Raw genomic sequence first — 18,248 nt, forward strand, 5'->3', positions numbered from 1 at the left:
GTTTATATCGCATGAGGAATGATGTAAATTAAAAATGTTTAAAAAAATCATGAAATGGTATAGGTAGTAGAGCACTTATAATATTGATTTATTCTATAATGTAAGGATAGGTCATGGACATCAACAGAAACCCTTTAGTTAAGAGATGCCTGGGTAGGCTTTGAATAGGAATATAGGGTAAGTGAAGTCATAATCAGCAAATCCCCCTACAGCTTGTCTATGTTTTCCATAGAGTCACTGAGGACATTCCTCTTCTCGGCAGGCGACAAGCTCCGGATGACTCTATTTTGATACTTGTGGATGAAGTTACTGGGATCCACTTAATCTTGTCCTGGTCCCTGCCTCCCCAGCATTCAGTACATTAGAGGGATAGTACAGTGGTTGCATTTCAGCAGGGGGTATTGAATGGCCGCTTATGGAAACATTAGAGTCTCAAGCCTGAAAACGAGCTGTCAATCAGGTGTGTTTACTAGTAAACAGGGTCGCCCGCACTCGTGACCATCAACAGCTAAGGCGCTGCCATGACCTTTGTTTCTGCAGTGTTTTTAGAGATCCTTCTATTTAATCCCACTGAATAGGGATTTTTGATAACCAGCAGTTTCTTTATCTTTTATTGACGCAGCCAGTGTTATTGGTTTTGGGTTAGCCGGGGGTCACAGCAGCCTTTTGTGAACACTTTTCATCTACTGTTCACGTGTTTTGCAAAAATACGGTACTTTAAATGAAGTTGCTGAACAGGTACAAAAATGTTCATTTTCAGCAGCTGGGAGGACCCTATCACCTTATCTGCCTTCATTTTTGCAGAATTATTTTTGGAAAGAAATGGCACTAGCTGATGGGATACATGAAAAGATTTCTTACCACTTCGGGACTGCATTACAAATGAACTAAGCTTAAACTGAGTATTATTGTCTCCTATACACAGAGTAGGGGGGATAGCAAACTAATTGGTAGGGTTACAATTGCTGGGACCCCCACCAATCCAGGTGTTCCTATTTGAATAAATTGGCAGGACACATACTATCAGAGTGTCAGAAATTGCTGAGCACATCTTGCTCATAAACAGTGAATTGGAGATACCCAAGTGCTGTGCTCAGCAATCTACGACTCTCCCGTTGAATGGCGCGTCTGGATGCCTCCATGTGTGAGTTGGGATTGGGAAGAGGGAGTCTCTTGCACCCCAGAGCTCTTCAGTGTGCATATGGATAACTGAGAAGAGATAGAATCAGATGCAGAATAAGTAAGTTTAGTAAAAACATGTACCGTATAAATTCTCGGAATTTTAATCCAGGATGTTCTTCTTGTTCCTTGACTTGAGGCTGAATGAAATCTATTAGTTACGTCTAGGATTACCTTTCTTTTCCATCCGGTGTCCATTTGGAAATTAACAGCTGCGGTCTTCGTGAAAGAAGAGTCTTTGTGGTTTTATTGATTTTTTTTTTTTTTTTTTAATTTTTATAAATTCTCTGTTCATTGAAGAAGAAGAACAGGATTTAACAGAGATGACATTGCTTTGAAAGACATGAAGAATTCAATTAAGTCTGCTATATTGTGTAGGATTCAATGACATTTAAAAGGCTACTCAAAGTGGTTTTCCCACGAAGCAAAGTTAGGCCCTATCCATCGGATAGAGCCTAACTTGCTGATCAGTGGGGGTCTCAGTGCTGAGACCCTTGCCGATCTGACTGACCCCTCGTCGTTCCATAAGAACACGCCCATCTGCTCCATAGTCTGAGGAGCGGCGAGTGGTCCGATGGAACCCTTGTTCTCGCGGTCTGTGGAGGTCTCGGCACTGATCCCATGGATAGGACCTAACTTTGCTGTGTGGGAAAACCCCTTGAAAATCCAGCATGATAAACCATGAACACTTACTCATAGATCCAGGCACCTTGACTGAGGTAATCTTCTTATATTTGTTATCCATGGAATCCCTCCTTTTAAAATCAACTTTTATAATTATACTAATGAGTCAGAAGGGCTACCTACTCTAACCCCTCTGATTTGGCTTTACAGACTGTTACACTTTCTCACTTTCCCCCTCCCCCCCCCCCCCCCCCTGCTTGATCAGCACTGACATTACAGAAGGAAGTGATGAGTAAGCAGGGTGGAGGGTGATACTGTGTAACAGCCTGTAAAGTCAGATCACAGAGGGGCTAGGTAGGCCCTCAGGCTCATTAGCATAATTGTTACAGTTTATTTTAGAAGTACGGAGGCCATGAATAAGAAATATCAGAAGATTACCACAGTCATGGTGCCTGGATCTATGATTAAGTGTCCCTGGTTTATTGTGATGGATTTTGATGGTAGATTTCCTTCAAAGTTTTCATTTTCGTTTCTTTTTGCTGTACAGTAAATTTTGGCTTTACAAGTCAAATTTTGTTCTCTAATTTTTTTTATTTTGCTACAAGACTGTATAAAAGGAAAACTCAGAATGGTGTCCAAATGCCCTCACTATATGACCTGCCTGCTCCACAGCTCTGGGGGTTTTAGAAGGTTTCCAGCTAACCAAAAATTTGTGAACCCTCCTGGTGAGGGTGGTCCTGTCTGTGCCTAGGGAGCCATACTCATTACAGCAATCTCAACTGAATGACTTTGCCATTACTGGATTTAGATGGGGATATCTTGACTTTCTACTTCAGAGAAGGGTCTAGCTGTTAGATTGCTGAATTCCTATTTCTCTCAGAGCCTATGCATTTTTAAAAAATATATATTCCTATTAAAGGGAAAGACACTGCTACTATGGGTTAGGGCAGTGTCCCTCAACCCTTTTGTGACCGGGAATCAGCTGCACACAAAGTGTATTTGCAGGGAATGGAAATGGGTTGCTGAAAATGTAAGTTCATATACCCCATACCGAAAATACCAACATCTTGTGTGCCCACAAAGTATAATATCCCCCTGACTAGTCCCCATGTCATATAATGCCTAATTTCCTGGAGAGGTTTCCCTTTTTAATCCCTTCTTTCCTGCAGCAGCCTTGCAAAAATCCTCCTTTCTTTTTTTTTGCTGTGAAAAATCTACCCTTTCCTCCTCTTCTGGCGCTTGGTGCGGCTCAGTAGCTAATATTTGCGATGATGTCATCACATAGCGTCTGCCAGCTTCAGAGCTGTGAAGAATTTTTAGGGTAAAAAGGCCAGGTACAACAGATGCGCTATTCAATGATGTCTTCTATTGAAGTAAAAGGTGGTGGACAATGCATTTCGGGAAAGCACCGATCCCTTAAAAAATAATAATTTTTTTATTTATATAACGCCTGCAGATTATGCAGCGCTGCACAGAGTTTGCCAAATCAGTCCCTGTCCCTGGTGGGGCTCGCAATCTAATCAGCCTACCAGTATGTTTTGGAGTTTGGGAGGAAACCGGAGGAAACCCACACAAACACAGAGAGAACATACAAACTCTTTGCATATGTTGACCTGGATGGGGCTTGAACCCAGGGCCCCAGCGCTGTAGTGCTACCCACTAAGCCACCGTGCTGCCCTTCTTCAGGTCCAAGTAACAACGCTTCAAAGTGGATCATCGGCAATGTTAAATGCATGTAACAAAAGTCGTCTGGGTGTGAATTCCAGTGTAGACAAACCCCAGTGAAGAAGGGGCTTAATGTTTAATTGTTCTGCTGGTGGCCCGAAATGGAGCGCTTCAGAGCTGCACACAGAGGAATACTACAGGGAAAGACCCACAACCAGATACTGCTGCCTGGTCCAGTCTTGTTCCACAGCCCGGTGATTGGGGACCACTGGGGTAGGGGGACCCTGTTCTCTTATGTAGATACCACATCTATGACCTGTATAGGTGCTAGCACTGGGATATACAAATGGAAATTAACATTTTTATTATATATACTCGAGTATAAGCCGAGGCCCCTAATTTTAGCACAAAAACCTGGTAAAACATATAATTTTTTTTACTCGAGTATAAGCCGAGTTTGTGTTTTTTCAGCACATTTTTTTGTGCTGAAAAACTAGGCTTATACTCAAGTATATATGGTAACTTGTTTTGGCCTTAAAGTGATGGGTGTCCTATAATCTTCCTGTACATGGTTTATTTGTCATATACAAGTTATATCTGCTGAACAATAGTTGTTTGAATCTGATTGGGGGGGGAGGGGTTCACGTGACACCTTGTTAATTTTAAGAATAGCGCAGACAATTATTGCTGTGTAAAACTTTTTGGAGCAAACACAAGGATCCTGGATGCCCCCAGGTCAATGCAATCTGTCAGGACTTAAAGGGCATCTATCATTGTAAACCAAACACACTGACATACTGGTGTGTACCCCCTCTGGCAGAATCTGGTGTTCTTTTAGCTTATTCTTATGCTCTTGTTTTTAAGACAAAGGGGCTTTAAAAATTATGCAAATGACCCTGAGGGGCTCCAGGCTCATTTGCGTAATTTTAAAAGCCAAAAATAATGATGTTTCAGGATGAGGAGGGACATCTATGTGCAAGCTAAGGACTGGGACACTATGGGACAGGTTCATGTGACTGGTTTTGTTTGCATCATCTTGTCCTGACTCGGTTTCTGTGCCTATTATCCCCATCATTGTGGCCGTGACTACTTTTTATTATTTTTTACTCTGGACTGTTCCTGTTTTCCAGCGCAGAGAACATCCTGTGCTGTGGCAGCAGCTGAAGTATTTGACTCTATAAAAGAGGAGGCCAACTAAAAATAATACACCTCTGTGTTTAGTGGACGGCCGCCAGATCCCATCCAGCATATAACTAGGTTAAGTCTGAGCGAAGTATGCTGAGTGGTTTCACAACAGCAGACGGCACGTGAATCCACCCGACAAACCTTGCGTGACTTCACGTCTTGTTAAGTGACAGCGCGTGGTTCACGGCCAATACACAGCAATTCATCAAGTGCTCCACTTCTGACTTATTACACAGGGTGTCTGGATGGAGCTACTTCAGCTTCTTGACTAATGTCCAGCATATTGTCTCACCCAGAATACTACACTGCCTAAGCCGAGACTGTAGTAGGAAGTCATTAACTCTCTCTTTCCCCTAATTTATTGTGTCAACTATTTTTATTACTCCAGAAATCACATGTTCATACACAGTGTTGCAAGTTGTATGTCTGTTGAGTAAATCTACTTTACAGGTTTGACTAATAGGAGCTTAGGATGATGAGATCTGTAGTGTTGTATAACCGGCTCCTCTGTACCACATGTTACATACATTTTCTATTTCTTGATATGGTACAGACTTTATTTTATTAGTCAGAGAAGGACATTTGCTGACGACAAGCTTATTCCTATATAAAACAACCTCCAAACCGGAGTGTGCATGGGCTGGAGTTTGTCCCCCCTGGATCCTCAGGGATGGGTCGTCATTGTTTGTACTTTTTTGCATTATACATTCTATTCTACATTTAGGGTATACATAGTCTGGTCATAATCGTATATATCTTATACCTGTCTTTTCTATTTTTGCAGTATATAAGTCTCCGGAGTATGAATCTCTTGGCTTTGACCTTACTGTTGAACGACTCGTGTCTATTGGTTATCCACAGGAGCTGTTGAGCTTTGTATATGACCCTACATTTCCGACCAGGTGAGGTTCTGCTATCTATATCCTTATCTTATCCATATGTATATCATATCAATCTCTCTAGCCATCCCAAAAGAAGTCCTCCTCCATGCAAAAATGCATCAATTTTTTGAACCCACAGCCATAAACGACAAATATTCTCAACCGCAATATTTTTCCTGTTGTGTTTTTCAAGTTTTACTTGTAGCACAGCCCTGTGTGCACCATATTTTTCCATCAGCCTTGCACCCTTATTATACTGTACCTTATCCCTGTATTCTGTGCCATGTAAACAGTGAGGAAGATCAGAGTTGAATGTGTCCTGTGACTATGGTGAGGGATTTCTTCTTGTATCGCCCAATTTTTTTTTTTTTTTTTTTATCAAATATTATTTATTGATTTTTAAGTTTTACATGTATACAAACAATCCCCTATTCCCTCCCCCCCTTTTCATAGACAAACTCCCTCCCCTCTACCCCTTAAACCTAAACCTATCGGACAACAAAGCATTTTACAATGAGTACAACAGAATTTTGGTGGTGTTACATGGGTGTACAATGGATAAGTCATTATAGAATTGTACCTTATATAGTTATACAAAGTTTTAACATACAGTTATAAGTATTACATAAAGGCGTAGAAAGGACTACGTCTCAAATGTGCAGATGTGAGACCCGGAGAATCCAGCCAACTCTGTATAGCCAATGGGGAGTGAGATAAACTCTATGTATTAAATATAATTGGGATAACCGGTGAGCCTCACAAAGTGATAATGAGGGGACAGCGGATAACACATCTGACCATTGTTCGTCCATTAACGGCCCTAAGTCTTCTTCCCACTTAGCACGGGCTGTCAGGGTGTATTTCTCTTGTTGGGAGTCTAGAAGCGTGTTATATATCCTAGATATATATCCTTTGGTGCTGTCTGCAATTGTAAGGTCTTCTATTAAGTCAATGGTAACCAAGGTTAGGGCTGCAGCCCTGTTCTGTACTTCCAGGGCATGTCTTAATTGCAAGTATTGATAAAAACAATCATGTGTAAGATGAAATTCCTCTTGCAGTTGTTCAAAACTTTTTAAAGTACCGCCCTCATACAGCTGTAGTAGACCATGTATACCCCTATCCTCCCATCTCCAAAAGCCCTCCAAGCCCATCACTTCATCTAACACGGGGGTTATTCCATAATGGGATGAATAGTTTAATTGTTTTTACCTTATTGTCTATACATTCACATACATAGAGAAACCTTCTCTTACAGCTGACATTGTATATCTTGTCAATGTGTTTGGAGTCTAATTATATGGAAAATATTCTCTGTCTCCCCAGGGGTTTGGTGTTTGATACTACATATGGAAATCTTCTGAAAGTGGACGCCTATGGCAATATTCTTGTTTGTGCTCATGGCTTCAATTTCATGAGAGGGTGAGTACAACCATACTAGATGATATACTGCAATGGTTCATCCTACTTGCGATCATATTACTTCATTGTTTAGAATGAATTGTCTGTTTCTAAGAGTTTTTAAGCAGAGAATAATCATGTGAGTCAGTCTAGGGTGAATGTAGGTGTTAAAGGAAACCTACCACCACGTATCTACCTATTAAGGTAGATCGGGTGGTAGGTGCCTCTATTGGACTTGAGGATAGACCTTTTAAGGGCTAATCCTCATGTCCCCGCAATCTTAAAGTGATGTTTTGCAGCCTGGCACAGTCTGTGGTGGTCTTTGATGGTGGGCACTACCCTGCTTCCCTGTTTTCACAGTACTTGTGCAGTGAGCACTTCTGCTGTAATCACAGTGTTGGGGGAGGGTAAGACAGTGTAACGGCTTGTAAAGCCAGATCACTGAGGGGCACTGTTCATTGAAGAAGAACAGGATTTTACAGGACAGGACAGAGATGTCATTGCTTTTAAAGACATGAAGAATCCAATTAAGAGGCTGAATCCTACACAACATAGTGATGACATTTAAAGGTTACTTAAAAGAAATCTACCATGAAAATCCATCATGATAAACCAGGTACCCTTACTCATAGATCCAGACATCGTGACTGTGGTAATCTCCTCCCTCCTTTTAAAATCGTTTTTATAATTGTGTTAATGAGCCTACCCTAGTCCCTCTGTGATCTAGCTTTACAGGCTGTTACACTTTCTCACTATTCCCCCGCAGCACTGAAATTACAGGAGTAAGTGATGAGGGAGCAGGGTGGAGGGTTAGACAGTGTAACAACCTGTAAAGCCAGATCACAGAAGGGCTAAGGTAGGCCCTCAGGCTCATTAACATTATTTTAGAAGGAAGAAGGCCATGGATAACAAATATAAGATTACCACATTATCACAGTGCCTGTATCTATGACTAAGTGCCCCTGGTTTATCATGATGGATTTGGTAGATTTCCTTTAAAGGGTTATTTTGTGTAGGGGGTAGGAATAATAAATGAACCATTAATATTCTCCTCCGTTCCAGCACTGCTGCTCCAGGCTGTGCTTGTCTAAGTGGCTGCAGCAATGAAGTCTCAGTCTAGTCATCTATGCCCTGCAGAGGCTCACAGGCCTCACTAGTACATGGCACTAGGACGCTGAGGCTAGTGATTGCAGGCAGTAGTCACACGATTAGATTGAGATGCCATTTCTGTGCTGGAGCAGCTGGGTGTTGAACAGGTAAGTACTGATCACGTTGTAATTTATTTAGCAATTTTGGATCATATGATTTGGATCATCTGGATACATATTATCCGCACAACAATAAAGAGCATCTCCCGTGTCACTTCGCCCCTGAGCCTGGTATGTAAGAAGAAGGCCGCCTTTGTAATTATAATTATTCCCAGAACAATGATGACTATTTTAAGATCAGTTACTGCTTTTTCACTGACTACTACACCCATAATCCCACGATGCGACTTGTTTGTCCTCACCCATGAGACGAAGGTGGCAAACAATGCTTTATGACAACGGTCGCTTTGCTGTACGTATCACTCACCACTTGGATACGTCACTCCACTTTCTGTTGTTTGTATTGCTAGCTGGCAGTGTGTGGTAGTGATTATAGTACAGTGGCCTTTACAGGGAGGGAAAATACTTAACGCCATTGTCATACAACAGCCACAAGCTGAGCCTCTCCATCCTCAGAATAACAGGGTTGTACAAAGTCAGATCTATGAGGTTCCGGAGAATGACGCACAAGCTATTCTGAAAACGGGGGTTCTGTTCCCACTAATGGGTAGAGTGGTAGGTAAAGCATGTGTCCTGCTGCCCAATTCGTTAGTATTGCAGAGCAAAGCTTGGCACCCTTTGGCATACATTGATTGGGAATACTGTGTACATAGCGCTGTACTCAGCAATTTGTGACATCCATTCAATTGAATGGACCAAAAGCTGAATCCATTATTGGTAATGGGATTATTCAGATTGCTGGGGGTCACTTTATTGTTATTAGTTGGGGGCCCAGCAGTCAGTAGCAGATCAGTGAGGATCTATCTGGGTGCTTTCTTTTTTGTTTTTTTCCCATCGGGGGGTTTCCATTTTATTTCCATCGTTCTAATCCTATAGTAGAACAACTGAAGTCCCGGGGTTAGTGTGAATGTAACCATATATTAGAATCACTTTTCTCTACAGAGGTAAGTGCTAGACAGGCAGTCCCCGGGTTATGTTCAAGATGGGTCTTTTTTTTTATGTTTGTTCAATTTATACTTTATAAGTTTGACTCCAAAATTTTTGGTCCCTGTGACAATTGGATTTTCAAAGCTTCATTACAGACACCTTACAGCTGATCACTGCAGCCTGGGACCGAAGTAACATCCAGAGAGGTCCATCTGTAACTAGGGGTCGTCCTTAAATCGGGGACTACCTGTAATACTAGATTGGATGCTACTCTGTGACCCTTTCAGGTATACTACAATGTGTAGTATGAGAGCAGCTTTACGATACAGTCTTTGGGGCGGCTGTATACAATGAATGAGAAGAATTAATAATGTCAACACTCGCCAGAGTGAAGCAAACAGATGTTGGCTTTGATGTGAGTGTCACACGTAGCATTTGTAAGTGCCCCATTGTTGGTAGTCAGAGGGGCGCTCTCTCTACCTGCCGAGGCTTTTGTTATTCTGAATGTAGAGATAGATCTGGCTGCGTCAGCATCACGGCGAGGCATAGGTTTTCACATTATCTCTTATTTCTAAGCAGTACATCAGTCTGGTCCTTCCTGTCATCATGCCCTTTATATAGATAGTCTGAGCAAAGGCAAAGCAGCTGCCACATCCAAGCACAATGCTTCATTGTTCACTTACCTAGGGAAATCTATGGCTGTTATTCTGTAATCCTCCTCTATTACCAGACGGGATTACATTAGAGGGAACATCGCCAGATTCTTTCTTTTTTCATTTTTGTCTTGGGCCCTACTCCTAAAATTACCCCAATAGCTGTATCCCAGGTTTTAGTTATTATATAAAATGGTTTCCATACGGTATCATTCAGCAAATGTGAGAAACCAAGGGAGATCAGACATGTAATATTAGAGGTAAATGTAAGTAGATTTTTAGAAATATGGTAACAAAGACCCTGGATGGGATTGAGATTGTCAACGAGTTAGTGAGTCCCATTTTAATCAATGGTATATTTTGGTCTCTGTTGATGTCATTTAAAGTGTCTGGTGATCTTATAATGGAGCAGAAGAAAGGTAAAGGGGTAGCACACAAGTGAACCTAGCCTTAGAGGGGGTGATCACATATGTGTTTTGTCTGGCCAGCAGTGTCGTGGCCTAGCTGGACACAGACAAGCTTATGGAGTGTATAGTGACTTCTGCATACACATAATATAGCCTTACATAGAACAGATCCCATGGAAGACTAGGGGATCCCTGCTGGTATCTGTTCCCCTCCGACATATCTCGACCACATCAGCAGATTTATTCAGCAAGCAAATTTGCTGGAAAAAATGAGCAGTTTTTGCAACACATTTTGTGATTATTATGAAGGTTGAGTTGATTTAGAGCCATGGGAAAAGCTTTTTATCCAGCGGAGGCAAGGAACATAAACAAGGCTCCCCAAGGGAGCAAGGCAAAGCTCGAAATGATCAGAAACGCCCTAAAAAAACACCGAGGAGGGACCAGATTGAATATATTCATGCAAAACATGTTTTTAGCTTTGAATTTCCTGAACTTGGATGACCCCTTTAAGTCTTGGAAGCAAATCTCTGCACTGCTGTTCATGACTCGGAGCAGAATATGTAAAGAAATGAAAGTAATAAATAAAAATCCTAAATCTTACAAGTGGATTGGAAAATATAACTAAAGATACAATGTGACAATGTTTCATTGTTTGATTTTATTTGGTTATGTTATATATCTAATAACATACAGTATGTAGGTTTAAAGAAACCAATTTGTCGTTTTCACAGGCCTGAAACAAGGGAGCAGTACCCAAACAAATTCATCCAGAGAGATGACACAGATCGCTTCTACATCCTCAACACGCTGTTTAATCTACCAGGTAACAAAATGCTGAGTTCTATGCAGAATGCAGAAATGACACAGTCCCATAGACTTGAATATACTGGGAGGGGCAAAGGGGTCACAGCTCTGTTCACACGGGGCACATGTTGAACTCAGTTCTTGTGATTGCAGACCCAATGATCAGACACTTACCTCATATCCTGTTTTTTGTATCACAAGAGCCCTTTATGCTACTAAATCGCTGGGACCTGCTCAGTTAGAGGGGTTTTTCTATAATTAACCTTATGCGGTGCAGTGTTGACTTCTAGCAGCCATTCAACATGTGAACTGTCCCAGAAGTCCCTTGGACTGCATTGGAGCATAGTATGTTTTCATCTTACGATTTATAGACCGCAGTTGGACTCGAAGGTTGAGCCACTGCTGGAAGTCAGCAACATGGAGCAGCTACAGGGACTGTTCCTGACACTCATATCTGTACCATTATCAGACATTTATTCCCTCTTCTGTGAAAAGGGGACAAGCAACAAATATTGATTCTTGGAAAAAAACTTTTAATGCTCTTAAAACGAAAATGTCGAGTTGGGGGTCAGGGTAGTTGTAGAATTAGGAATAATTGGTGCTGTTGGGTACTACGGTCCATGTGATGGAGAAAGAATGTAGGTGCTGGTGATATCAGGTGTCCCAACATGCATATGGCAACGTCTTTTTGTTTAGAACACTAAAATTTATGTCAGCATCTATGAAAACAAGGTGTTATGTAATGCAGAGCCTGTGACCCAGATCTGTATTTCTCCGGCACCTCAATTTAGAAGACCATGCACTGCACATCACTGTGAGCTATAACGGGAGAGCCTGCACTCTCAAATAGCGCTGAAGTACTGGGCCTTTGGTGTGGTTTCTCCCCCAAAATGACCTTTGTGTAGTGAGGAGAGACACAGAGGGGCCTGCAGAGGGGAAAATTGCTATATAATGCAGAATGGAAGTCATCTAGTCTCTTTATATACACACACTGTGCTTTTTGATTCAGAACCTCATTCTGTGTATATCCATTCCCTACAGAAACCTACCTGCTGGCCTGCCTGGTTGACTTCTTCACTAACTGTGACCGCTACACAAGGTAGGGGCTCATACATACAGATAAGTATTCCATATCAGTGTGTGAGATGACATTACAGATTCCTGACTCTTCCCTGTGACTTCTCCAGCACAGCATTTATACAATAATAGACATATATATATAATTTTTTTTGTACTTTCCTAGCTCATACAGTCTTCCTTTTCTTTTATACTATAGTTGCGAAAAGGGGTTTAAAGATGGAGACCTCTTCATGTCGTTCCGCAGCATGTTCCAGGATGTCAGGGATGCTGTGGACTGGGTTCATTACAAGGTAGATCTGACTTTATCTGCAGTGTATTTCAGGGGTTTCTGTCATGTGTAAGGATTATCCCTTATCCACTGGTTGGCGACTGTCGCATTGCTGGAAGACCCACTGGTCATGATAACTGGGATCCATTTCCCCCTAATTGATGGAGCTGGAGCATGTGGCCAGGCGCTCTATTTATTGTCTATAAAGAGCTGTGCCGTAGACCACAGGGCACATACCTGACCACTTGTAATAAATAAAGGAATTCTTATTTTGCTCCATACATTAGGTGGAATTGGACCTTCGTGATCAGTGGATCTCCCAGCCTTCAATCTACTCTGTGAATAGGGATAACAGTTTAACCTGGGGTAACCCCTTTAAAGATGGCCAAGTAAATTTCTTTTTAAAAAGCTAGTGTTTTTACCATTTCATTTGTTAATGAAATGGAACACGGCATCAAATAATTTGTGGACACACAAAGGATTTTCTTTTATCTAAAAGTTTGTCTAAATAATGTGACACATCCAGTGCACCGCCATGACCTTTTCCTAGAAGTTTTGCTATTGACCCCGGTATTGTGAAAGACATTACTAATTGCCTTCCGTACAATGTATTTGCTGTGAATGTCCAGCTGGCAGGACGTGTAATTGATGTGTTTTCCTTCTCAGGGATCACTTAAGGAAAAAACTGTGGAGAATTTGCCAAAATATGTTGTGAAAGATGTAAGTGCATTTTTCCCCCTTTACCTTGAAATAGCAATACTAAGTGAATTCTAGGTCATGTTATCTTCCACATTTACCCTTTTCCTGCTTGTTGTTGTATTTAGAAAGGGGGAATATAGGTAAATGGATAACTATTTTTGTTTTGATTTATTCTTCTTTTAACTACTCTTTTTCTGCTTCCAGCATAAGCTGCCTCTGCTGCTGAGCCGCATGAATGAGGTGGGGAAGGTCTTTCTCGTCACAAACAGTGACTATAAATATACCCACGTAAGTACTTGTTAAACATTCCCATCGCTTAATGTTGCCAGGACACTGGGAAGACATCCTCTCGCTGTGTCTAGAATGTGGTATTGTGAGAGAGAGTTACACAGTAGCATTAGTTCCGTTGCCAGGTAGTGATGGAAATGGTAAATGTATGTGGTCATTGGCTGAATTTAAGAGGTTAAGCAGTTTTCCGGTGATAACAAGTCACTTGCTGATTGGTGGAGGTCTCAGTGATGGGACCTCCACAGATAATGGGAAACCTTTGTTCCTCCATTGTACCCTAGATAAATGGAGCAGCCAGTTGCACACGCACCCAGCTTCTCTACTCATCTCTATGTCGATGATGGAGAAGGAACCAAGCACTGCGCTCAGCTATCTTTTTCAGTCCAATAAACTGTGAATGAAGTGGCATCGACTAGTCTCTCCAATCTTTCGGGGTACAATGACCCGCATTCGACCCCTCCAACACTGACCAAGGACATTGGAGCAGGAGGCTGGCAATCTGCGGTGACAGCACAGGGACAGCTGTGCCCACACAAGCACCCAAGTGTGGGAAATACTTGCTTAGCTGGGCATAGATATGTATCCACACATTGGGAGGGGACTTGTCACCAGAATAATCATGTCCCCCCTTTCCTTCCTAGTAGATGTATGTAAATGACATTGATGTGAGTCCCACACCCTGTCTCTAACATATTACACGTAGTTCATAGTCCTTAAATAGGTTGTACAGAAAAAAAAAATCTTCAAAATTCAGGGACACCTGTCCACATGTTGTGTTGTGATATTGCAGCTCCTTTCCCTATAATGGAGTTGTGCTACAGTACCAGACACACCCTGTGGATACACAAATCTTACACACAGTACAAAGAAATGACACCAACACATGTAATGAAATCTTTATTGTTACATACAATAGTGATACTTGCATCTGTAAACATACCCATGATGTGAGATTAACCACCATGTCGGACAAATACAATAATTATCAATGGAAAGTGATAATGCAGAAATAACCAGACAAGTAAGTGGGGACCTGAGCGAGGTACAAAGTGCCATTATACAACAAAAGACCTTCTAATACCTGGATTCAGATGGAATGGAGATGCATCCTGGTAAATTGTTATACATTGCTTATTTTGGGGATGTTAGCAAGTCCCCCTGATCATCCCCCTACAGAACAGGACTTTTGAGATTGGCCGATCTGTAGGAAGTTCCATAGAAGTCAGTAAAGCCTCAGTGATATCCTACAGATAGCAGATAAATGTCTTTAGTCACAAAATGTATTGCCTTAAATGCATCATGTTTAAACATATTGAACTAAACACTAAAAGTTTCCATTTTATTATCTTTCTAGAAAATTATGACTTACTTGTTTGATTTCCAACATGGGCCAAAGGTAGGTCACCGCCGTGTGGAGTTGTTTTCTCTATATCTATGTATTCAGCATCCAGCTGTGTCACGTTGAGAACTGGCTGTTTAGATCCATGTGCTGTTAGCTCCCTCTAGAGCAGTGGTGGCGAACCTATGGCACTGGTGCCAGAGGCGGCATTCAGAGCCCTTTCTGTGGGCACCCGGGCCAACGCCCCAGCACACCAGGCAGGACTCAAAGAAACTTCCTGCAGTTCCAAGCAACCTAAAAGATGCTGCTTTCAGTAATACTTTGATACTTACTTCACTTTTTGGGACTGTAGGGAGAGGGAGAATGAATAGACAGGGCCGAATTATCTTAGGAGGACCTCTTGCTGGTCCTGTTCACAGAGGGACCCTGGAAAGAAGCTAAAATGATGCAAATTTTCCATCTTTCTTCTGTGTTGCTGTCCTCAGGAGGCCAATCTGATTGAAAGTTGTTGAACAGGGAGCAATAAGTTACTGCTTTAATTTTTGGTTGGCACCTCGCGATAAATAAGGGGGGGTTTGGGTTGCTTTTTGGGCACTCGGCTGCTAAAAGGTTCGCCATCACTGCTCTAGAGGTTGTTGCATGATGCTAAAATTTATCATTATCAACAAGGCAAGATTATTTAGCAGTGTCTGGTATCAGAACAAAGTGAAGATTTTGACATTACTGCTACCACAGTCAGCTCAAGTTCTTAGAGAGTGACTTCTAGTAACATGTTACATACAATTAATGGTACATAATGCATTTAATGATGGGTTAGTGTTGGTATGAGAAGTTTTTATTCCACGGAAGTTCCATTCAGATTTCAAAATTTCTCCTTGTTTTCTTTTCATGCAGCCCGGGACCCAACATCGGCCTTGGCAGTCCTATTTTGATTTAATTTTAGTAGATGCAAGAAAGCCTCTATTTTTTGGGGAAGGAACTGTGCTGAGACAAGTCGATACTGTAAGTGCTTTTATGTTGTTTCCCTCTTTTTGTTTCTTATTATGTAAACCAAATCTGCTTATCTCTACAGAACCCCCTACCCGTGGGCAGCTGCCTCCCAAAGGAGAAGTTAAAAGCAAAGCTCTTAGGGTTGGGGTAGGTGGTAGAGGCTATGGAATGGGCTGTCTTTAAGAACACAGAAGATAATGAAGATGTTTTTCTCCCCAGTGATTACTCCATTTTCCCTGCCATAGATAAAGTGGACATGTGGCATCATGGGTCTATGCTAGCCGCGCTGAGTCTTCCACTAATATTCATGGTACATGGGGTACTATTGCCAAAGGCGTATAGTAGTTACAGAGCAGAGCCTTCCGTGTTGCTTTATAAGCCCATGTTCAGTGTATTCAAACAGTTTCCTGTACATTTCACATGACCACATTCTATGTAATGTGTTTTAATGAATGTTCTATTTCCTGTTATCTGCTTTACTTCTACAGAACACCGGCAAGCTGAAAATCGGCACCTACACAGGACCATTACAACATGGAATCGTCTATTCTGGAGGTATGAAGCACATGTAGATCTAGAGTAAATATTGTAAAATACCTAGTGCAGGGGGTGGTGTATCCCAGACCCTTGAACACTTACAAAAACATTTCTTTATAAAATAAGTGTTAGATGTAAGTTTTATCAAGTTTTTTCCCCTCCCTTTTTCCTGCACTGTGTCTATATACATTCTGTTTACCCCTGTACACACAAAGAGAAGACAGATAAGTCTGGTTCTAATGACTGACCTGAATAGATTTACCTCACGTGAAATATTAACCAGATCTGTAAGGAGTGAAGTATTTAGAAGCTTTTGCTTCCTTTCATTATCTGTTTCTTCTCTTTAGGGACCCAATAACAGTTTTTTGATTATCACTTAAGAAGAAGAGAAAATGAAAGGGAATCTAATAGCTTGGTTCCTTACAGACCTGGATGGAGTTACCTAATGTCAGAGCTGACTGGTACCTAGGTCTGTAAGGAGGGAAGTCCTTATCTGTTTCTCATTAGGTACTCAATATCTGCTTGTCTTTGATATAATTGTATACTTTGTATTACATTTTGTAGGATTTTTTTTATTTTTAAATCAGAATTTCCACCAACGGATTTTCGGTTTACAACACTGAAAACAAAACCCTAGTGAACACTCCACCACCGATGGAGCATTTTGGGATGCGGCGATACCTAATGTGTTTGTGATTTTGACTGTTTGTTATGTTTTATATCAGTTCTAGGGAAACGGTGGGGATTTGAATTTATAATATATATATATATATTTTTTTACTATTTCTTATACCCTCTAGGGTACATTAACCCTAGATGGTCAAATCGTTCCTACCATATACTGCAATGCAACTGTATATGGCAATTTTGCTTATGATTCATTACAATGAGCCACTGGCTCATTGTAACGAATCTGCAGTAACCATGCAGGTCTGACTAAGACCCGAGGCTGTCATGGCAACACCCTGATGACGTTTGGGGGAGCAACGATCAGAATAAAGATGGCGGTGCCCATGTGCCGTCATGCTTTAAGTGCCGGCGGCGGCAGGGAAGAGGTTGACACCCGCGATCGGTGCAAGCGAAGCCCATCTCTGTATGAAGAGGGCTCAGCCCGTGAGCGCTCTTCATACACCCTTCATAGCTCTGCGGCGGATATATCCGTTGCAGAGCGTGAAGGGGTTAAAGCTTGACAGGACTCCAATTTACATTAACTTCCTTTGCATCAAAACACATCAGTCTTGGTGGTATATATACTCACTCAGAATGTATTCTTCTCTTCAGGTTCCTCTGATATTGTTTGTGACCTGTTGGGAGCAAAAGGGAAAGATATACTGTATATTGGCGACCACATCTTTGGAGACATTCTGAAGTCCAAGAAGCGTCAGGGCTGGAGAACATTCCTAGTCATCCCCGAGCTGGCACAGGAGCTTCACGTCTGGACTGACAAAAGCTGTAAGATACCTCAAACCATAGTAACGTTAGTTATTGCTCACCCGCTGTCTATACTGACGTAGAGTGTAGGCTGCAGAGCTGACATTTACTTCTTAGCATCATTTAACTCTAGTAAATTTAGCAGCTAATGCTTTGATAATGTAATATGATTTACTGTTAGAAATGGAATATATGACATTATTATATACTAGACATTTGGGTGGTAACGTTTATTTAAGTCTAGAGGCTTCTACAGGTTTATGAGATAAGGGTGGAGTATACTTGTAATAAAATGCCTATGCTTAGTTGAGGGGTAGTATTACGTTACTGGAAGACTCTTGTTTAAAGGGGTTGTACGGAAGTTAAAAAACATGGCTGCTTTCTTCCAAAAAATGCTTCTCTCCTGACTGGGTGGTGCATAGTCAGCTCCATTCATCTCTGTACCACTAATCTGCAAAACCAGCACATACCCTGGTGTGGTGCTGATTTTGGAAGAAGTTATGATTTTCATCTTCTAGGCAAACCCTTTAATATAGTTTGATCATTTGGATACAAGCATTTTTGGGATAGTGGGCAGACTTATAAAATAGCCTCTGCATGTTGAACCTGTGCATAGGGTAACATG

General features: G+C 41.5%; 1 protein-coding gene across 7 annotated transcripts in view; it reads left to right on the plus strand.

The window, feature by feature from the left end:
- The window catches only part of NT5C2 (5'-nucleotidase, cytosolic II), a 64,970-nt gene that overhangs the window by 32,532 nt on the left and 14,190 nt on the right, over positions 1 to 18,248 (plus strand). For 5 of the 7 annotated variants that reach the window (XM_072129304.1, XM_072129300.1, XM_072129301.1 and 2 more), the window contains 11 exons: positions 5,438 to 5,555; positions 6,858 to 6,953; positions 10,919 to 11,010; positions 12,033 to 12,090; positions 12,268 to 12,361; positions 13,006 to 13,059; positions 13,243 to 13,326; positions 14,681 to 14,722; positions 15,560 to 15,802; positions 16,144 to 16,210; positions 17,474 to 17,644. In XM_072129304.1, the coding sequence (XP_071985405.1) occupies positions 5,438 to 5,555; positions 6,858 to 6,953; positions 10,919 to 11,010; positions 12,033 to 12,090; positions 12,268 to 12,361; positions 13,006 to 13,059; positions 13,243 to 13,326; positions 14,681 to 14,722; positions 15,560 to 15,802; positions 16,144 to 16,210; positions 17,474 to 17,644 (1,119 nt within the window). The remainder of the gene's footprint in view (positions 1 to 5,437; positions 5,556 to 6,857; positions 6,954 to 10,918; positions 11,011 to 12,032; positions 12,091 to 12,267; positions 12,362 to 13,005; positions 13,060 to 13,242; positions 13,327 to 14,680; positions 14,723 to 15,559; positions 15,803 to 16,143; positions 16,211 to 17,473; positions 17,645 to 18,248) is intronic. The other 2 variants (XM_072129303.1, XM_072129306.1) reach the window with 1 other exon arrangement.

Source organism: Engystomops pustulosus, chromosome 11 (assembly GCF_040894005.1).
Source record: "Engystomops pustulosus chromosome 11, aEngPut4.maternal, whole genome shotgun sequence".
Lineage (NCBI taxonomy): Eukaryota > Metazoa > Chordata > Amphibia > Anura > Leptodactylidae > Engystomops > Engystomops pustulosus.